The sequence below is a fragment of the Lampetra fluviatilis genome, chromosome 3, assembly GCF_964198595.1.
Source record: "Lampetra fluviatilis chromosome 3, kcLamFluv1.1, whole genome shotgun sequence".
NCBI lineage: Eukaryota > Metazoa > Chordata > Hyperoartia > Petromyzontiformes > Petromyzontidae > Lampetra > Lampetra fluviatilis.
Window position 1 is genome coordinate 16,795,611 of NC_136277.1, and position 23,418 is coordinate 16,819,028.

At 39.9% G+C, this 23,418-nt stretch overlaps 1 protein-coding gene across 3 annotated transcripts in view; it reads right to left on the reverse strand.

Moving 5' to 3' along the window:
• Positions 1-2,288: 2,288 nt before the first annotated feature.
• The window catches only part of LOC144953529 (inactive tyrosine-protein kinase PEAK1-like), a 31,791-nt gene continuing 10,661 nt past the window's right edge, over positions 2,289-23,418 (reverse strand). For 2 of the 3 annotated variants that reach the window (XM_078884077.1, XM_078884070.1), the window contains exons 2-7: positions 18,200-21,495; positions 14,464-14,633; positions 13,237-14,174; positions 11,539-11,895; positions 9,952-10,341; positions 2,289-6,665 (exon numbers count right to left, since the gene is read on the reverse strand). In XM_078884077.1, the coding sequence (XP_078740203.1) occupies positions 6,168-6,665; positions 9,952-10,341; positions 11,539-11,895; positions 13,237-14,174; positions 14,464-14,633; positions 18,200-21,438 (5,592 nt within the window). In that variant the 5' untranslated portion in view covers positions 21,439-21,495 and the 3' untranslated portion in view covers positions 2,289-6,167. Of the gene's footprint in view, positions 6,666-9,951; positions 10,342-11,538; positions 11,896-13,236; positions 14,175-14,463; positions 14,886-18,199; positions 21,496-23,418 lie in introns of those variants that run through there. The other variant, XM_078884087.1, reaches the window with a different exon arrangement.

Sequence of the window (23,418 nt, forward strand, 5' to 3'; positions counted from 1 at the left end):
AGACATAGTTGGCTGTCTTAGCGCCGTCAGTGTCAGACAGCTAGCGTTGTGTGTAGGCGAGCAACCAGTGTAGAGTTGCGTATAAGTGACATACAGTATGTAATAGTGTAGGGTGTGTATTGCATGTTATACACTGATTAAAAAATGTTCCACATTCTGGTTTACAACTTAACTGTTCTTGTGCTTTTGAATTCTGATGGTTGTTTTTTGCAAGTCATTTTTGAAAAGGGTGTTGGTGTGGGAGTCTTGGTGTGTCTGGGGCTGTCCCCTGGCCAAGTTGTGGATGTCGTTTAAAGTATGTAGGTGACTGGAATGACCCAGTGCTCACAATGTGCTCTAACCAGTGCCACTTGGCCTTTCCAGAATTTAAACCTCTAGTGTTTTCAGACTCGGCACAATGTGAGATTAGTTCTGGAGCACATACGATATGCATATGATTACATTCTTATTAATTTATAGTATAAACAATGCATGGAACCAAATTACATAGCACATTTGTGTTGAGGCCTTTAAAGCCTTGAGCATATTGAACTGTGAATAATTTTCCTTATGGTTTCCAGTCTCAGGTATCGACGATTGGAACCATGTTGTTCAGCCACGATGTGGAACTGAATTCGGCTCCTGAAGAAGTTTCCGGAAACCAAAAACATCTTACAGATACATTGCTATGATTTCCTCAGCCTTGGTCATTCATGCTGAAGCACAATGCGTTTAAATTGCCTGTCAGGTAGGTCACGAATGATGGCTTTACGATACTTTAGTTTCGTGTTCGGGGTAGGAATTCTACGAGCTGCAAAATCACCTGCAGCACTTCCAAGTGTTTCAATCCTCGTGCCAAATGTGGAAATCATTCTCAACTTGTGCTGAAATGTAATCAGATGTGACTAAAATAGTGTTAAATTTTGATTGAAGAGAGGCTTTAATAAATACAGGTGTTAAGTTCAAACATTAAATAGACACCTATGACAAGGCATCAATTCTGCATTAACCACATACTTGTGGTAAAACATGCAAAATATGCTTTGTGTTCATTGTCCATGAAACTGATTGGCCTCGATAACCTCTTTAATTATGGCTTGGTCTCACCAGTGCTAGACCAAAGGACACCAAAAGGCAAACAGTACAAGGACGATGCAAACACCAAAGCATTAAGATCTTGGGTTAAGCAGCTTTTCAACCATAGGTGGTACCGATTTTTGCTGTGGCCCATGGACTTTAAATATTTGTTCAGCATCTTTCAATAGAAAACTCCCTGCCATTATATCATGTTTCAGCCAGTAACTTTAATCTATCTTTTTAGAGCGTTACTTGTTTACGCAACTCTTAAGTATTTTCTGCCTTTTGAGTCTTGCAGCTCCTATATCTAACATAAATTGGTTACTGCAAAATACTTCATATCTTCTCTAAATAGTAGAAACCACTGTTAAAAATAAAATTATTTTAATGCTGTTTATCGAACCCTCCTCTTACCATACGTCCTGTTAACTGAAGACAATAATGTGTCCCTCTTTTTGCGTAAAGCTGCCGGGAACAGTTGTTGCAGAGCTTGAAAAAGGTAATACTCCCCCATGGCATTACCTTGCCAGCATATATGGAGTGTGTTAACTCCAGCGATACATTAAGCATTATAGAGCACGTTACCTAAACATAGATCTACCTCAATATTTTCTACTGACATCTGTGATTTGGGTACACAAGGCCCATCCCTGCACATGGATATCAACTTTTTGAAATGCTTAGCTGAATGGCCCACTGTCAAGCTTCCATATTTAAAACTGCCAAATCATTGCCTATCCAATGTCTTGGGCAAAACACCTGCTGTACATGAACAATAAAATGTTGTCGAAGATATCATGTAGCACTCTCTATATGCTAAAGACTTGCATGTTAGTGTTGAATGCAAGTGGCCAAATTAAGTGACTAGTTCTAACTAAAATGAATGAACTGTGAGCAGTCCATAAAAAGGGTAATACATTTTTAGCACTCTAAACAGTTCACCCAATTAAATATAAATGAGGATTTAAAAACATTCTGAACAGTTGAAATTAGGTTTGCAAAAACGCGTGATGTGTTAAATGGTGGAACCATACAAATTACAGTTATAACATTTTGACTTATTGTTTGACTCAAACTATGTAATTAATGTATTGTTTCCAAACATCGCACTACACAAGGGAAGCAAATGTGAAACTTAACTTCACAAATCATAAAGAACAAGACCGATATGAATATATAAATTCAAATATTACCAGCAAACATTACACTTCAAAATACTCTCACGCAATCCATATAAGGTGCAAGTTTAATACAAAAAGCTTTTGGAAATATCAAGTAACAATGCAGTAAAACAATGTACATAAGACACTTCATATGTGGCTTATTTATAGCACCAAAAAGGATAACTACCAGAGGACTGTAGTATCTAAAATTACACTACTTAACTGAAATATTGCTATTAAACAATGAAACAGCAGCATATCCTAATTGATATATAAAAAAAATCAGTTATTGCTTCAAGGAAGGTTATATTTTTGGTTAACACAGTATATGTTCTCAAAGGCACAAGCTCTGTTTATGTATAAAAGCAAAAGTACATATTGGTGTAAAACCAATGCATAAAGGCAACATTAACCATCTGGTAGAACTGCAGGTCACACATCCTACACAAAAATCCTACCTCTCAAATGTGCAATCAAATGCATTAGCCCAAGGCACATTTTTGTTTGGTAAAGCACACATGTGCTTTAAATCATATTGCAACTCAAACTTTCTAATTGCATTTCTACTGATTTTAGCACTCCAGGAAACCAACCTTGAGATTTAGTCATTGTTTATTTTTTTAATTGGCACACTTGCCACAGCCAAAGTAAAACGTGTGGCACAATAAAACATTTAAAACTGCCGAATTGATTTTCATTGATTTGGTTCATGTTGAAAATATATCAACATTATGAGATAATGTTGAAAATTGTAAAAAAATCACTAAAATGCAAAATACTGTTATCACATTTCTTGTTACAACCCTATCACAACCTACTTCATAGTATAAATATAAACCAACAATGTCCCCACATCTTAGTTTCTATAGTAAAGATTGTCCAATACATTTTATTCCTAAAATCCTTCTTATATAGTACTGCAAACATTTTTACTTAGGACTTGAGAAATATTTATGACTAATACTTTAACTGGTTCACATTGAGGGGCTGAGGGAAGAGTGCAGCTAGAGGCTAATTCAAGTTATAGTTGCTAATGCAGACCACTATCAGTGCTAGACCAGATAGACTAAGAGGCCCTTTCCCACAACCCACTCTATAATAAGCAAATAAAAATAACTAAAATGTAATCATCTTAAATTATAACTCTCTGGATGTGAAATAACTGCAATTAAATATGAGATAACACCTCTTATCCGTGGTAATGTAGGAGACTCGAATCATGGATTCTATTATCCGTAAATTTACTCTGCTTATCCTTGGGTTAAATTCAGATAATAGGATGAATTTGCTACACTGGTGACTCTTATCCCCGAAATAGCACAGATACTACCAGTAGCTGTGGGGGAGGTCGGTCTTTGTGCATCTCTCTTTGTTTTGCGTGTCTCTTGTTTCTGTGAATGTCTCCATGTCTCCACGTCTCTCTTTTTGTATCAATGTCTGTATGTTTATCCATGTCTCTGTGGGTGTCTGCCTTTGTCCACGTGTGCGCCTCCATGTCCGTCTCTGTGTGTCTTTCAATGTCTGTGTGTTTGTGCGTGTCTCTTAAAAAACTTGAAGAGCTTGACAGGAAAGAATGAACAGAGCTGATGTACGCAAAAGTTATAGATGTCAGAAATATCTAAGACGGGAGCAGTAAAATAAAGAAGAATGAGGAAATATTGACAAGAGCCAGAAGGCATTTAAAGTAGATTAAAGAGGTACATATATAAACTTTATGAGGAAGGAAAGCCAAAGCTGGATGACATTAGTTTAGAGAAAGCAGAAGTAGACATGGATAAAAAGGGCCCAACATAAAGAGAATAAAAACAGCCATTAAGCCCAAGAAGAGGAAAGTTGCAGGTATAGATGGGTTGCCAGAAGTTTCTGAAATACCTTGGAAATAACATGACCAAGGAACTACATTTCCTCTTTAAAAGCAAGTACTAGCAAGGTAAACGTCCAGAAGCGTTTACAAAAATAGCCGTGGTACTTTAGAAAAAAAGCAGAAATGCAATGGAGTGCGGAGACCATAGAACAAATATCCTTGTTTCACATGCATCCGAGATCATGCTAAGACTGCTCATCAGAAGAATAAATACAAAGACAAAAATGTTATTGTAAGAAACCAATTCGGTTTCAGGAAAATATGCGGGACATGCGAAGTGATAGTGTTAATGAGAATGCTGTATGAAAGGGGCATAGAACTCGGATATTAGTTGTATGTGTGCTTTGTGGATTTCGAGTAGGCCTTTGACAGGAGGCTTTCGTGACCAATATCATCCATAAGAGGTTTGAAGCTATTTGTAATTACTGGCGAAACGTCATACTTAGTTTGCAAATGTTGTGGCTTGGCTCTCCAACACACCGGGTGTGCTGTACTAGTGACGAATTGGCACGTTCTGTTTACGTGACAACCCTTACTAGTTGGCTGTGTCGGGTGGTGGCGGGTATTAACGACACGTTTATATATTTACGCGATCTCACCCAAAATCCTCTATTATGGAAAAAGGGTAAAATTGATGGAGATACTTAAGAAGATAGGGGCGGACTAGGCAGACTGGAGATTAATATGTCGATCGTGTAAGGAACAGGAATCAGTTATCATGGTAGCAGACATGAAACCAGGCATTATTAGTACAGTAATCGAGCATGAGTGCTCATTATCACCGGCCTTGCTGTTAATGCAAAAATTATAATTGAGGCAACAGAATACAAAAAAATCAAGGTCATACCTGAAAGGATGTACGGTTTGCGAATGATTAAGGGATGGTGGCAAACAAAGACTTTAAAGGTTGATGGATGGGTTAAACAACATGCAAAGGAAAACAGTATAAATATTAACATAAACAAAACAAGTAATGAGAATATAATGGGAAGGTGTAGGAACAACGTATATTATAATTGAAGGGCAACTGCGAGAACATGTGAACATATTCAGGAACTTCGGTGCATTAATCACAGAAGATGAACAGTGTGCAGCGGAAATATGATCAAGGCTTGGTGGCAGAACCATTCGGCAAGACGGAAGATTGTTTACTTAACAAGATAGTTAATACGATGATGTGGAGCATAGCTTTGCATGGCATGGAAATGAGGACACTGAGAAAGGATTGAGACGGTTGGAAGCTTTTGAGGTGTGGGTGTGGAGAAGGATTTAGTGAAAGTCAGCTGTATATAAAATAATACCAATGAAGAAATATTGAATGGCATCATCAAAAATAATTGTAATGGAAGTCATCAGAAGGAGAATTATCTGAATTAGACATTCCATGAAGGGATGGTTTGAGGAAGGACATTATAGAAGGAAGAATGGAATTAAAAAGAAGAGAAGGCTAAGGATTTAGATGGAAGAGCTGAAGGGAGGGTTGTTTGTAGAAATGAAGAGAGCAGAGAGCAGAAGATTGAAAAAAATGCAGCCAAGGACCTTTTGTTAAAGCAGAGCAGCATATAAATGCTGTTCATGTCTGCGAGGGTCTGTGTCTGTATGCCTCGGTCTGCATGTCTCCGTGTCTGAGTTTATTTGCCTGTGTGTGTCTGGGTTGTGTCGTGCAATGCGTCATCATCGCAAATGCCACCAATGAACTTGCTTTGATCATAGCATATTTTATGAAATGAAAAATCACGGATAACCCATGGACAATATGGTATGTTTGCCATGCAATTTCTCTTATCCATGAAAAAAATAATCGAGGATAATAAGATGCCGTTTTGCAAATACTTATGAGAAAAGTTTATGATAACAGGAAGAGGAGGGCCATGGATAATGAGTTTTTTGCAGATTCTACAGCTGTTGTGGATAAGAGCAGTTCTGTTTTTTAGGTTGATCAGGAAATTGAGGCAAATGGAGTGTATTCATCAATGAGAAACAAAACAAAACTGTATTCCACCCCTTTTAACACAGATCATGGGCTAAGTTAAAGAAACCAATACAGTCCATTAAAAACACTAAATGTCAATGTTTATGAATGCTCATTCTGCTTGCATTAGCCTGAGGGCTTGGTAGACTGAGGCTGGGGTGGCAAATGCAAAGTACTGGCAACACAACCAGTCTTCAAGCCGGATGATATGCTCATGTTCTAGATATTTCTCAGCAAAACAGATGGTGAGAAGTGTACGTTTCAACTCCAGCCAGTTTTGCAGAACAACCTCTCTGTTCACGAGCCCTGTGGACTGCTGCTCGTGCGCCGCTTTGCTTCCCACCAAATGCACTTGCCGGGCTGGTCTACCCGTGCCACTGCCTTCTGCTAGGCTATGCTGCTCACTGGGTTCTTCCAGTGTGCATGGGTCGCTTGTGCTCAACATTATTTTGTTGAGGAGTTGGTACCGGGGCCCCCACAGCAGACACTGCAACAAGCCGCGGCCTTGTGAGATGTGGATGCGCTCCATGGGGTTGGGAAGGAGTAGCAAGTGAGCTAGCTGCTCCAGACCATAGGAATACACTGACAGTGTGGGCATCGCAGGCAGGTCCTGACAGACACATGACACAAAACAAAATACACTTCTTAATACAGGTCAATGTCAGTTGGATTTTTATCAACACATATGTTCAGCTACGGTTATTCCGTCTTAATATAAAATAATGGCATTGTCACCAATATACAAATTAGATTACCAAGGCGTCCTCTGGTCTAACACCGTTTGAGATAAGATAATACTAGTATTATGGAAATACACTACATAACGTTAATTTTGTAACACTTTACATCACAACCGTCAACACCAACATTTTTACCAAAATGTTTAATAAACTACAAGAGCTAACTAATCTTTAAGTGGTGATCATCAAATTAACAATTGGCAGGCTAATGAATGCACTGAGGATATTTCTACCAAAGTGAAGCCCACAAGAAGGAAGCCACTGGAACTATCCATTTTTAAATCAAGATTGAAAACTAATTTATTTTGAACGGTTTTGTTTTTAGTTTGTTCTTCCCCCGTACCTCTGATTAGCACAGTTGGCTACGTACATACAGCAGCTTTGTGAAGCCTGCAACGGGCTTTAAAAACACTGGGATTGATCCATGTGCCACTCATATCCACTTGTACAAGGAACGGCTGCTACAACTACCTATGGAGTAGGTACCTAAGGTATGGAATGCGCCTTTCAAAATTCCAGAGCTTCAAAAAAAACAACACACTACAGAAGTTAACACACTCCCTTTCAACCTCTTCAGGCTGTGAGCCTTCATTGCTGGAAACCCATTATCTTTAATTTGCAAATAAGATGTTTTGCATCCTCCAAGAAGTGCTCTTCAGGGGCAGTAATTATAATGGAATGTGTAATGCGCGCAACGTTTTGCAGACATAAATGACCATGACTCTTGAGGCATGGAGCCACGCTCAGCGTTGCTCGGCCAACAGACAGTGAGTGGGCTAATTTTGCTGATGACACAAACCCTGAACCCTTGAAGCAAAATCCCAAGTCGAGCCTGGGAACACTCAAGCCATGCCTGACCTCTGCCTCATGACACATGATGCAACTGAACTCTAACACAGATGTTTACTTGGTCTAATAGACCAGGCGGTAACAGCCTAAGATCGTAGTATGTGTTACAATGTCCCTTGATATTAAGTGCCTTATATTTTTGGTTCTTTCGGTAAAGTCACGTAGTCGAAACGTCGTGAGAATGTTATTGTTTTATATTTTTATTATTTTATTATTTCCCTTCCACGTGACTTTACTGAAAGAACCAAGAATATGAATGCCTGTAGTCACGAAAGCTTTAAATCAAAATTAAGTGCCTTGTTCACAACTGCTTCTATAATACAACAAAAACACCTTTAGTGGTGTCAAAGGCAATTACCACAGGTGCTAGTTCAAAAAATCAGGCGATTTAAGGTTAATGTGCAACCCTAAAAGATTTACATCACTGAAAGTTTTATGGAGAGGAAGTGGAACGATCTAGAAACTCGCGTGTGAAGTTATGTCACTGCTGCCCAAAGCAGTTTGGGTTTTTCCAAAAGGCAACAGGTAGTGTGTTACATGCCGTGAGACAGCGTCGTCGAATGGAAACTTTGATATCAGCCGAAAGTTAGAGGTTAGTTGTAAGTTAAGTGACACACATTTCTCACAATTAAGTGTTTGAGAGATACAAAAGGCTCAACAAAAATTAACGTGAAAGCAGATGTCTTGAAATGGCTGAAGTCTATGTCCTTAAGAATTACATGTTTCTAGCATGAAGGCAGTAAAACACCGCTGAGACTAATGTATACATGTAACAGGGGCACACAGTCAAACTTAGCTTATCCAGGATAAATGGGATGGGTACACTGGTTCCACATTTCCAGAGGCTCCAACTGGAGATTAACTCGTTTATCTGGGGTGCATGACCACGGACAATCCCGGATAATTGAAAGAATTTTCCAAATAACTCCATTTATCCATGGTCCCGACCAAAGATATTTGGAAAAGCCCCAATCACCTTTGACACGTGACAAAAATGTCACGAAATGGAGTGTGGCCAGCAGGCAAGGACGTGGGGACTCAAGGAACTTTGTGACAAAATTTACATCATAGATCAATGTCACAATCATTAGGTGCTTACCTCTCATGCACCAGTCTTAAAAAGGGTCTCTAACATGATGGCAAGCAGGCTCCCTTCCCATTCACTGGTGGCTAACAGTGAATGCAACACTGACTTGCAGGCATTGCAAGTGCTGCTACAATTGAGCAATTGCTTCTGAGTGATGGGTATGGGAAGGGAGCTAGCACACCTCAACAATGCGGTGTAGAAATCGCTGCATCGACAATAGCATCTGTACCTGAATTGTCCTAGTCTGTTCACCCACTTTACCACGGATAACCCTGGATAACCCCAGATATTTGGAAGCGAGAACTGGCTTTTTTGTAGAATAAAAAACAAAATCAGATAATCGGATCACGGATAAACTGAGTTTGATTGTACGTTGGGAAAAAAGGGTATGTTTTATTCACTTCACACTCCAATTTTGTAGAATAACAGCAGGTTAACCTTGAACCACCCTTATAATGGAAACTGACACGAAATCCTCATTGCAGATAAGCTGTGTACTAGGCATTTATATTAATTATGCATGTATGTATGATGAACTTCATTCGCACCGCACAGCCAACCGTGATAATCTGAGATGCAAGACAATGTACAATAATCTACTGCACAGTTTGAGTTGACATGGTGAAGGAGCGGTCACATGATCCTTGGAGCCAGTGATGGGTTGTCCAGTAATATGCACGGCTAAACTAAAGTAGTATTTGTAGTTTTTGTATCTGTTAGAATGAAAGGTTTATGAGAAGTTCTCAATGAGAAACTCAAACACTGTCTTCCTTTTTAGCCGTTTTTTATTACAAAAACTATTCTTGTACAGTAATTCAAGGTAGCACTGCCCTTAATATGTAAGGTGCTAGTTAATGTATACTCCATATGTTACCATTATAAAGTGTACAATAGTTATGAAAATGACTCATAACTTAAGACTAATTTAGCATTTTACCCCCTGAAAAGCTGACAGGGAAAGAGAGGTGGTGGTGATTTTGTACCTCGGCTCTGCCAATATTGCGGATACAAAAAAGGAATGTTTTTTTTCTGGATCTTAAGATATTTTTTACTTTAAGACATTTTAAACCTTTAATTATACAATAAAAAGCAAAAAAAATTGGTTGTGGACTGAAAAACACTGAAGTCCTTGTTGCTGGGTGCAGCTCTGGTATATGGTGTAACATGTAAAGTTAAACAAAATCACGTGATCCATTGTTCCATGTCAAGCCATGACTAACCTTCGGGTTGTAGTCTCTCTCACGCAGCTCAGGCCGCTCAGCAAATGGATTTTGAAGGTGCAGCATTTCGTAGACCAGGATGCCAGTCTGGAACTCGTCACATTTTCGGTACTGGCTTGCGGTAGTGAGCTCGGGCGCGAGGCGCGACTCTGCTCGTAGCATTTCTGGTGCCAGTGCCCCCACGCGCAACTGCTGCTTAGCCTGGGAGAAATTGCTGACGATGAGTCGGGGCAGCTCTGCACCAAGAGACTCGATGCCCTTGTGTCCTGGTGGCCCAGCACTGTGTCCGCTCACCAGCAATAGATTTTCCATTCGTAGGTCACTATGGCTCACATGATGCCGTTTTAAGTGCTCAAGTGCATAGCACAGCTGAAGCAGTAGAAGACATACCTGTAGGAGAGACAAGCTAGTGCTTAGACTCATTCAGATGTTGATGAAAATGTACACCTTACCAGGGAATTCATGCAATGCATTCATACATAGTCATACTGGGAGATTTACAGGATGCTTCAAAAAAATGTTAACACTTAGGAGAATTTGCAACAATACCACGAGAAATGTGCCTCTAGGCTCTGGAGACCACCTGGAGAAGATTCCAGGCATGTGTTGACAATGATGGCAAACAAGTGAAGACTGACTTTTTGAAGCTATTAACATACATTTGTTATCATGTGAGTGTATTATCCGTTCTTTTTCCATTAGAAACGATAGCCCCGTATATGTGTTAACATTTTGAAGCACCCTGTATATTGGATAAGAGAGGCAATAATATAAATAAAAATCATGTTATGCAGCCGAGAACATCACTTCAAAAAGAAGAAAATATCGTAATAACCCATTGTAGGTAAGGGATGCGTTAATGGGAAATGCTACTTCACTCGAAATTTCTTAAAGCAAACTCTAATTTCTCAGACAATGTTCAAATCAGGGGTTGCATTCCTAGCTGACATTTCTGTAAAAATAAACGTGTGAAAAAATGTCACGAAGGCTACAAAAATGGATATAATTATAAGTTGGCTTACATTTTAACTCATAAGAAATACACTCATTTAAATCTTCAATCCAGACAATTAAAAGTCCTTCCATATTTTCTAGAATGCTACATCTGCTATACGAGTTATTTTAGTAGCAGTTAAAGGTGCCATCTTTTGAGGATGTTCTAGAATTGTTCCTGCATTAACTCGAAAAATTGTCACCGAGGTCGTGGCTAGGACAAGCATTCTGGCAATATTAACTGCCTTAACTGCTTCAAAATGCTTTAAGACTTATAATTTAAGCTCTAGATCAATACTCTTCCCTTTGACTTTTCTTGCCAGAGGCACCAACATCATTTACTGTGCATGGTGCACTTTCTGAGCCCTCTGTACATTTGTTTATCTATCACCTTACACTATTTCTACCTCGTACCTGCGAAGCGATCACACAAAATGGCAGGCTCTATAGCATTGTCACATGTCCACCTATGGCTCAGGTGGACATAAAGGGCCTGACATTGAAATAAATTAGGAGACAAATTAAGTAGGAATGTAAACATTTAACATATTAACCTTTTTTCAACCTTACAAAGTACCAGCAGATGACACTGACCTGCCTTTCGTAGAGCTCTGGCTGGGAGCGGTGCAGGTTCACCGAGCCTCGGATCAGATCAGCCACATTGCTGCAAGGTACCTCTCTTGTGATCACCACCACCCTGCTCTGACCAGACGAGTCTACCGAGGATAGGTCCGGTGGCTGAGAGTTCGCTTGATCCGCCGTCTGAGTACACACTGGGTTCCCATCTCGAAGACTGGCAGCAGCACAGTCACATGGCAGCAGCCTTTCCGGGACATCGGCCACAAAGTGCCCGCAGTCCTGCTGCACATTGAAGTGCACGGGGAGGCTCTGCCGCACAGCCAGGCTGTGATAGTATTGCTGTTGAGAGTCTTTCCCCTCGATCTTACAAATCTGAAAACAACAATATATATATACCATTATAATTACACAATAGCTTCAAAACTTTAAAAAAATATCATTAGTAACCAAAACCAAGGCTGGTCAAATTTCAACCTGCTCAGGGCATACAACCTGAAAAGAGGAGTCAATATAATTGTACTATTATCTATGTCACGGGTTTCCTTGGCTGGCTGGACTCCTCTGCAACTCAACAACAACTGTATTGTGAGTGACTGCAGGCCGTTGCCATCGAAACTAGCAGGATTATGGACTAAATGGGATTTTCTGTGGAACAAATAATCAATCAGTTGAATTGGCAGAAGAAGATTGGAAGACACGGTTAATTTTACATTGCTGTGTTCCAATCTATCGTCCTATAAATGTAATTGTTCCACCAAAATATTCTTTAAATCCTGGATTATATAAAAAAAAACTCACCATGTAACATTTTATTATTTTAAAAGGTAAATTACTCTTAGGGCTCCGAGTCCAGGATTGTGAGAAGAGTATGAACATGACGTTCGTCTCTCATTTCTGTTGCAAAGCAAATACGTTCTCAACTAGCAAGATTAAAAAGTTAACACCTTAACCATATCCAAGTCACTATCACAATGAAGCAGATGGCAGGCTGAGGTTCATTTGATGTGGAAGGCTGAAAAATTTCTCTTTGGGCACGTATGTAATGTATACTTGCTAAATGAATGAAATGATGAGAGCACTCAGAGCACATATCATCCAAAGGAAATGGGTTCATCAAACTCCTTACAAACAGAAATGTGTAAAACATTTATAAATTCCGGTGCAAAATGCAGTTCTCTGTAGCTGGGGAAAAATCGACTTACACTTCCTCATGTAAGAAACGCATCTCTCGAATCTCCTCACCATCATTAGCATGGCGCGTCAGAGTTTGGTTTATATATAAAAAATATATTTAACTATTTTCAGGTCACCTTTTGAGCTTGCACAAATTCTGGCTGACTACTGTCGAGTCTTAATAGGTTTTACTGTTTGGATTAATTGAAGATCACAACAATTAACCAAATTCCTCTTTAATTAGTATTTATTATGATGGGTATATTACTGCAAGGGGTGTAGAGGTTGTGCAGTTGTGCTTTATAAACCCAGTAATCTGAATTTCATTCTCAGCCATGGCTAGCTTAATTGCCGAGCGATATCTGTGCTGGGCCTACCCTTCATCAATCTGCATTGACCAGCGTGGCTACTTGCTGCCAAACAACATTTATATAAGCAATACGGCATAGCAACACATTAATCTAGCAATAGATTGGCAAAGGGACATACATTATTACTGCAAGACTTTTTAAAAACATCACAAGTTAAGAATGAACTTACCTTAACTGCGTACAAATGCCCATGATCTTTGGCATAGGAAGCTGTATAATAAACAGCATCGCCGGCATCACAGCAGGGCTTGTCACTGGTTAGCTTGAAATTGGACCAGCTCTCTACGCCAAAGCGAAGATGTTCCTTCTGGCCACGCATGAAGTTGTCTTCACACTTTGCACACAACACATGCAGAGTCTCTGCATGCAGGCTACCAATCCGGGCAAACACCTCTTCAGAGCTTTCCAGTCCTTCATACAACATAGCTGGCACTGTTGTACCCACTCCTGTATCTTTCTGCTCCTGTCCTTTAGTGGTCAATAGGAAGTTTGCAGGTTTGCTTCCACTCTCCAAGCTCTGGGCTGTCTTTTCCAATATATCTTCAGCAATCGCAAGCTGAACAGCACTAGCACTGCCAAGAAGGGATTTATTTTGTGGCTTAGAGTATACATTCCCTTTAATGGATTTCGATTTGTCACGAACTTTGGTATATATGCATGACGGGTCATCATCAACCTTTAGTAGTGTATCTCTTTCTGATACTGTGTAAACTATACCTTTCTTCTGATCTGTACAGGGAACATGATCTTTTATGCGAGTGGTTTCAGAAACTGGACCCTCTAAGATTGTCATACATTTTCCCTTTGATGCATTTTCATCTGCGCCATTAGAAACAAAAGACTGTGTGCTGCAAGCTTTTCGTTCTTCCTCAACAATATAGAGGGGGTTAAAAATAGATTTGAGGTCTGCATTATCTGCAGAAATCGATGCTCCTGCTGGGTCTGCAGTCAAGACAGCTTTGGCACGCTGTTTCTTGGGCAGGGGCGGAGGGGTGTCATGCACTTCCGACTTCTCCTTCGCCACAGCAACAAAAGCAATGGCGTCAGTTATGGCCCCTTTATGCTGGCGCCCCTGCTTGACTGGGATTACGTTGGCCCTTGAAGAGCCTGAAAGAAACAGATGCATGTTATTGTGAACACACGTTTAAGTGGCGTGACCATGTTAGGTGTTTTAAATTTTTATCAGATTATTTTATCACAATTTAACAAACTTCAATCCGCACCGTAGAAGAGGTATTATTTGCATCTAGTTGATTATTCAAAATAATAACAGGTTTAATTTTAGTTCAGAAAAATATTAAATACAGTTAATAATGTGTTGTTAGCTATTAGATAAACATTGCAACACCTTCATTCACTGTGATGTCGCAGTTCGGTGAAGAGTCATGATACTTACCCAAGTTGCTGTAAGTGGCTGCATGGCCGACAGCCTGAGCCATCCCCGTGTCCTGATGGCACACGATGTCCTTAGGCTCCGGAGTGCGTGCAGACCCTTTCGATGATATGCTTGACACTGTACTGGCAGGATCGAGCGACTCTTCACCATATGCCTCCTTTGTAGATGTACTGCACAAAGTAAGTGGGTTACAACACCACAATATTAATCCTGAGATGCCTCTGGACAGAATTATTCCCATACCTTATTTTCTTCCAAGAGTAACGTAGCACTGATACACATATGAAACAAATGTATGTAATACATCAGAGAGAATCCTAGCCAGGCACTAAAGCAATGCATAATAAAGTTACGTGCGTGCACTAACGTTCAGACAGGATATGAAACGGCCAAGCGCATATACAGGAAGGTGCATTTGATTTGTTTTCTCACTACTGTCTCCCCATTGTGCTGAGGTAAAAAACACTAACACAATACCCATGAGGCTTGCGACTTCCTGCAACTCACCCCATACATACACTGTACTGTGTATACATGTAAAAACACTACAAAAAGGCATTTTTTAAAAATCTCTATTTCAGTAAGTATCCACTTTCAATGGGAGCTTTCACGGGTATTAAACATTACTACATCAAACGTGGCAAATGGTAAGGTTAATGTTTGTTTTCCCTACGTTACATTATAAACACATTAATTATCATCAACATCCCTACCATCAGGGATACACAAAGCACTGTATAGCAGATGTGTGCATACATAATTTCTCTTTGCTCAAAATTGGGAATTCAATTCCCGTTTCCAAAGCACATTAAACTGGGATTGATTTTGATTTGAAGCTTTCGTGACTGCAGGAATCCATACTCTTTGGTTCTATCAGTAAAGTCACGTAGGTAGAAAAATAAAGAACCAAAGAGTATGGGATTGATTTGTTGGATTTCATATCATGGACAAACCAACAACAACCACCATTTGCCACTAAGTGGCGGTGCTGTCACCACGACGCTGTGCCGGGTGACGTGTACTGAAGCCATGTAAAATGTCGAAGGCTCGCTGGCAGGTCGAGCGACAGACCCTAACTGCCATGGATTGACTCAGATGACTGGACAGACCATACAGGTAACATCAGTAGGCTACCCAATTAACTCAAACAATCTTCGATATTTTCTGTCAGCCATGCATCTTTCTTTCATGTTATGCACAAGTTTGTGTAAAAAGAGATATCCACGTGAGAGGAAAGTTGCAGTTGTAGTTCTCTAGAAGGAAACATGTTTCAAAGCTCTTTATTTCCCCAAGAGGTTTGTGTTGAACGGTTAGTAAACTCCTTAGCACGTGGAAGGAAACTGGGCTATCCAGAAAACAACAATGTTGGGAGATAACACTCAATCGCTCAGATGGTAAATAAATGCACTATTTACTGTCCATCTTGTACACCTAAAGTTTTCGTCATAAGCACATACCACCTACAAGATCACACTGATGGTTTACTCTCAAACTCAAAATGCTGGTTTAGAGGATAGCAAAAGCTTGCTCAACCGTGTCCCGAGCAGGAACGTGGTCCCATCTCACCTGCGAGGATTGTATGGGTGCACTAAAAACAGTGTCATCCACTGCTTCGCTAGACTGATGACGTTTTCTAAGCACACTTCCTGTTGATGGAACTCCCTATTTGTATTCTTCACTTGAATGCCATCATTCACGCAGCATTTCTGTGCACCTAAACGCTGTATGCCTTAAAATGACTATATTTGAGTTCTCTGGGTCACTAAACATGACCACAAAGAGCTTTTATTTTATGTTTATATTTCAGTTCCATTCATTTTAGTTATGGGTAATGCCACCTTACATGTCGTGTTGTAATTATGCTTGAGTGTTTGATTTAGGTGGGCACAAAACTGTCTTGTGCCATTTTTGCACAATATTTTGAAACATTGTAACTTCTCGTGAAAATAGGTTTTCCCCTTTTTTCTGGCAACAAAACAGGTGTTGAGATGTTAAAACACCAAACTGAAACCTTTTACAAGGAATCATGTCTGCATTAACCACAATACTTGTGGTCAGAATGCAAACAAAAAACATACTCTGATAATATGTGCATTGTCTTTGAAACTGATTGGTCCACACCAGAGACAGCTTTCTTTTGAGCCTCGTCTCAAAACGGTGTTAGACCAGAGGACAACACCTTAGACCAGAGGACGCCAAAAGGACAACGCCTTTTGTCGTCCTCTGGTCTAACACCGTTTCAGTATCACCCAACAAACTAAATAATTGTTAGGTCAAAAACGGATTTTCTGTGCCCACATGAGGCCTGATTATATTTTCTAAAGAAGACAAGCATAAAATCTTGACTTAAAGCTTTCGTGACTGCTTGTGTTGCAATCGAAACATCGTAGTTTTTGTTATTTTCTTTTAACCTATCGACGTGACTTGACCGAAAGACCCAAAGAATAAGACAAGCAATGTGAAATCTAGCTGTGAAAACCACCAACACCAGAACAGCCATCAGCCATTGCAGGCATACAACTTATCTTAAAAATACAACGTAACAAACATGTAACTCTTACTTTGTAGTAATTAAATAGGCTATTTTTCTTGGCCTGTACATCAAACAAGGGTATGTGTTTAATGATAAACAAAAATACATTAAATTTACGATAAGGTGCTCCATTATGTGTTCCAGTGGTGTCACTGTAATCACTTCCATGCATTTTAATACATCAGTGCAATTATGTCACGAGAGTGCTATGATGGACTGAACTAAGATTGTAAAGTCCTTTTTTATCATTTACGAATCCTAAATCCCAAGTACGATAGCTTGGGACAAATTGCCTCGGTGTAAACTTGCAAGCATTAAACGATTCGTTTTTTTCGGGTTGCGTCTTTCATTGAGCAGGTATACAAAACTGAATATTGACTTAAAGCTTTCATGACTGCGGGAATTTATATTCTTTGGTCTTTCGGTAAAGTCACGTAGATAGGTTCAAATAAAATAATAAAAAATAACAGAAAACTACGAAAAAAAAGCCTTTTTTTCCTGACGACCGCTTGCGTTGCGATCGAAACGTCGTAGTTTTCTGTTATATTTTATTATTTTCTTGATCATATCTACGTGACTTTTACCGAAAGACCCAAGAATATGCAAAACTGCTTGAATAAAATCCAGTGTCATAGTTCCAACAGCTCTAGCATGTGTCAAGACCAGATGGTATTTTATCTAATTGATTATGCTCTACAACAGTGGTCCCCTGACTTTCTGGACCACTGACCTACTGTTGAACCTCAACATCCTTTTCACAGACCACCACCATGCAGTAAAAAAATATGGTGTTTTGTGAAAAAACAAATCACATCTTGAAAATTCTGCAGATGACTTAACACAGCCTTGCACACTATCAGTGGTCTGCGGAGCACAGGTTGGGAACCACTGCTTTCTAATAAACCACACTAGATTATGTGCATATTTCCAATTGCTTGTGTTGCGATGGAAACGTGATTTTATTATTATTTTTTTATCGACGTGACTTTACCGAAAGACCCAAAAAGTATGTTTGTAATATTTTAATACAAATTGTATAAGATGAAATATTTAATGAAGGACATGATTTTAAAAAAAAACATCTCTATGGCTAAGAGTATTGGACAGTATGTGGTAGTGGTACAGTTGCCTGTAAAACATTAAATTGTCTTTGAACTACAGACAGTAAATGGCAAAGTGAATGGAAGAAGAAAAATAACTTACAAAGTGAAATGTTTTGAAATGTTGATGCCGTCTTCCGATTTTTCCACTGCAGCACTGATAACGTTTCCACTCTCAGTTTTTTTAACGTCAACTTCAGCTCGGTGAACTTTTACACCACTTCTAGCTTCATTCAACAAATCAACATCCACCGTGGCAATTTTGATGGCTTGCTTATTGCTGCTGTGAGGTAGATGCTGTGATTTCCATAAAACATCACCGTCCTCTTTACGATCTGCTCCAGCATCTGAACTTTTAACATGCTCATTTGCTGGATTTACTTCAATTTCCAAGTACTGAGTTACAGCAACCTGCTGCTCAATGCTCTTATTATCCTTGTCATCCTCATCATCATCTGCTTTACGCCACTTAAAGAGGCTTTTCAGAGATATCTTTCGCTTGGGCTTCTGTCTTGCGACATGTGGCTGTGGTTCCAGTATCAAAGTGGGCACATCTTTCTCTGGTGATTGAGGTGGAGATATCACTTTCCTCTTGCTGCTCACCTGTGCCTTAGGTGTACTGTAAGGTGGGGGTGAATATGAAGAACTGTCCTCACGAGACTTTTTACGGGAGCATCCATGTGATGGCTGGGTAGTGAATGCGCTCGAAAGGGCTTCAATCCTTTCCCTTATGGTTGCCCCCTTTGCGGTATGAGCATTAGTTTTACCATTATCCATTTTGGAAAAGGACAAGTTTTGTGGCCTGGCTACCTGAAAGTTAAATGATTTTGAACGTACAACTTGCATAGCATGGGAGGGCGATTCTGCAGATGGGCTATCTGGTTGTTGATTGTGAATCAGTTTTGGTTCCATCGGTAGTTTGGCTTGGATAACTTCTGGTTCATCATACATACATTTTTGTAAGTCTGTTCTTTGACTTGTGCAAGACTTTTTGGAATCTTCAACAACATGTGGTCTCTCAGAAAGAAGACTCTTCACAGTATCTTCAGGACGTTTGTAATCATGTGTATGTTTTAATTCTGAAACATTTTTATTCGAATTATTAAAGCTACCTTTGCTCATGATTTCAAAGCTACTAAGAGCTGGTGTTTTAATTTCTTCATAAGGATGATTTTTGGGCAGTTTAGCCTTACCCCTTTTCAGAACATTTCCTGGTCCAACAAAACTTTCATAACAGGAAAGGTTGTCATATGCGCCTGGATTTATTACTATGGGAACCTTCACTGCTTTCCTCTTGCAGCTTTGTGAGTAATATGGCTCGTCATGAATGATTATAGGAAATGGGGGCATCCCTGCATTGTTGTAGCTATTAAATTTGATCTCGCATGTTTTTGGTGATGAGATATCCATAATTTTCGTAGTCACTTTTGAGCCAGTTGACTTTTCACTGCCAGAATTCTGCAATTCTGCATTATCTTCTGGAGGAATGGGTGCATTTTCCACATCTGATGCAGTGTCCTTGACTATGCTATGAAATCCTTCACATGAACCATTATCTTTCAAAACTAGTGGATTGTGAGAGCAGGCAGTCCACATTTCATGATAGAATTTACCCCCATGTTTATTCTCAGTCTGCGAGGATGGCATAACTTGCGGTGTGGCATACACAGTAGTCGGTTGCAATGTAGTAGTTGATTTTGGATCTGAATTTGGCATTTGGTTGGTTTCTGAATTTTCTGAATCTTTTTCGTTCACTACAGATGACACATCAACAACCGTGTAAGGCTTGCAAACTGTAACAGGCTCAGATCTAACAACTCTATATGGCTTCAATAACTGATCTCTTGGTGACTGGACAGCATTATCAGTTTGTGTTTTATCATCTTCCATACTCAACTGGCGACTCCTGCCTTCCAAATGAATTGTAAGGACAACCTTCTGTTTTTCTGCCTTTTTTGTTATTAAATTGTCTTTCATACCCTCGTGGAATTGTATTTCTGCATTCTCTTCATCACTAATTGTGGCATAATCTGGCTCAAAGTCACGACTATTTTCTATCTTTTCACATACTTTTTCAGTTTCAACAGTTGGAGGTTGTTTGCTTGGATTTGCTTGTAAAGAGTCTTTTGGCTGGCTGTATGGGTACAGTTCTGCAAAATCTGATGAAGAGGACTCAGAATCAGAGGATGTGTCTGAGGCCTCAAAGGTCCCCTGGCTGTGTCCAAACTCTGGATACAACATAGCTAATGCAGGATTCCGAGGGTCACATTCTAGAATTTCATCATAGCTGTCATCGTATTCCAAAACACAAACTCGCTCCATTGACTTTCTGCCCATAGGCACAGTATTCCATTTTTTGCTGAATCCACTGCCTTGTTCACCCTCTGGTAAATCTCCTTCTTGGAAATCAGGCAGCTGAAGCTGAGAACTTGTCACAGGCATTCGTGAAATGGATTCACAATAGCTGTCTTCCCAACCCTCCGCCACATGAATATGTTGCACTATCCCTTGGCCCTTAAGATTGTCTTTCTCTTGATTGGCAACCTGAAGGTTACATCTTGTAGACTGTGACGTTTTTGAACTCTCGGAGCTGTGCGTTGGACTCACATGCTGAAAATGCGAACCTCTTAAGCCATCTGGGTTTGAATACATTAGTTCAGTAGTCCTAGTGTTCTCAATGCCATGTGTTGACAACACCGGGGCCAAAAATCCTGTCTCTTTATACATTCTCGCTTGTCTCCAGCCCTGCTGTTCTTGTCCACTATGGCATAAACAAGGTCCTTGTAAATCTTGTGTCTGTCTATGCTTACTTTGTGAACCAGCTCCACGTTGCTCAGAAGCTAGAGCACCTGCTTGCAATTCAGTAGCTCTTGAACCTACACCACCAGTACCGCCTCTGCTTTCTGGGTGTAATTCATCTTCCTGAACTGCAATTACCGGTGATACAAATAGCGGCCTTCTTTGATCAGAATGTGACTGTTCTCGTTCTTCACCCATCCCCAGGTCTTTCCCTTCAGAAGACATACGAGTAGGCCTTACAGCAATGGTAGGTTTATTTACAGAAGCTGTTTTTAATGACTCCAGCCCAATATTACCCTGACCTGAAGAATGCATTTTGATGCCTTCTGCAGCTACACTAGAAATTGAAGGAGGCTGCCTCCCACTTTCAAAAACTACCGCAAATCTGTTACTTCCAGCTTTGGTCACGTCAGATCTGTTAGAACGGGAAAATGCAATTCGTTCTGAATCCGTCACGGCCGTATGGAGGGTCTTTGATTTAAAACAGTTCTTGCATGCGCCTGGCTTCCATGCGTGCTCGGTAAATGAGTGACAGGCAGACATCTTTGGTTAAAGTTCCATCCAGCACTGTACTTCTTTTCTTTGCAGCCTGCGTTAAACCTGTAAAACAAAAGTTGTATTTAGGGAATAATATTACTATTCACAATCAAATGTTTTTAAATATTTGACGGCATGTTTATGTAACTATTTGTCAATATAAAACAGTTTTAAACCCCAATATTCCAGTTAACTGTAATATGGAATTATTTTCAGACATTGTATTTTCTAAATATATAGATTTTTTATGCATTTTTGAATATTGTAATTTTTTTTTTTATATATAATCAAGAATTGCATACATCAAAAGAAAAAAAGTTTATAATTTAATATATAGCATAACTCCAATATATTGTGGTGATATGGGAGCACCATATCGCAGTGCACTGTTGATGTTAGCCCTAACATCCACAAAAAAATGTTCAGTCGCAGTGTGGCAAATATTACTGGAGCAATGAGCTGCGCAATTCTATTCATTCACGTAAAAACATGCGATTACAGGGGAACAGCAGCATGTGACTAGCAGCTCAATCTATCTAGCTACAAGTTCTTTTTATGAGAAACCAAATGGTACAAATCTGCAATATGGGTCTAAAGTCAAGGATTTATTTTTACTTAATATTGAAGTCTAAAAGAAAAATTATGAATTCTCTTGTAAATAAATAACATCAGCACAGCTGATCTGTGCAGATGGAAAATAGAAAATATGCATTTCACATACCTTTGCAGCTCTGCAATTATAATTGCAACTCCACAATTATATCTGCAGATGCACTCATTAAAAACTTCACAGAGTTTGCATTGTGCATTGCGCAGCACATTAAAACATTTATGGTAAAGCTAGTGAAAGTTGTCGTCATCGAACGATGGTTCACCCCCACCAACATGTCACCTCCAGGTGCTTCCCCCCCCCTCTCACGTGCACGGGAACTCATCGCAATATTTGCCCTGCACCCCCGCCCCCTCACCTACAGCTCCTCAAGGTTCCACTCCCTTCACACATCCTTCCCGAGCCCTGGACCCCTCCCCGGGCACTGATATACAGGCATACCGCTTATGGCACTCAGGATGTGTTCTTGGTAAATGGAGGGCTATATGAAACAGCGCTATAGGAGGTCACTATAACATGATTGCAATGAAATTGCATTCTGACAGCGCAATGTTTAACCAGAGCAAAATATTAAGGCTCTATTGAGGTATCGGTCATAATCTTAATAATGTTATTGGTACACAAGATAAATGTATTTAAATAATTTTAGAAATAAAAATAACTTTTAATGATATAAAAAATACAATCAATTATGTACCCCACTAGTGCATTCAGTCTGTGCTTATGTAAGATTAACCACCATCTGCCATAAACGCACGTTCCACGGGAAGCTATACTAACCAATGGGATTGCTCAATCCATGGGTTGCCAATGAATCGATGCAGTAATTAACCATCGCTAAATCGATACTTTAACGTGGCTGTCGGATCGACTATGAGCAGAATTAATACAATAGACCATATATTGGCAAAGACATGCCCTTACGGGTAACGCCATCTCTGCTTTCTTCCATATAATATGGGCTGATCCGTGCGGGAATATTCCTCTAGGATAAAAAGCGTGATAACAAAATAGCGTTATAACAGCCAACCTTTAAACTCGTATATGAGTTTGCTAAATGTTAGTGGCATGCCGAACCAAGAAATCGCAACTGTGCATGCCCGACAAAGTGAGTTGAGAGGCTAATGGCTGTCTGCCGTACTGCGCTGCGACCAGTGAAGAGGGGAGGGTGGAAGCTGGGGGGCCGAATCAGCCACTGAATGGCACAGCGAGTTTGTCTGTCCTGGCTTGTGAAGTGAGGTTCTCGCTTTTCCGTTAAGTCCAAAAATACCACGGTACACCTGCGACTTTGCCGTGGCACACTGGTGTGCAGCGGCACATGGTAGCAAAACACTGTTACAAAGCGCTGTATGCAGGATTCCTGCACAGAACCATTT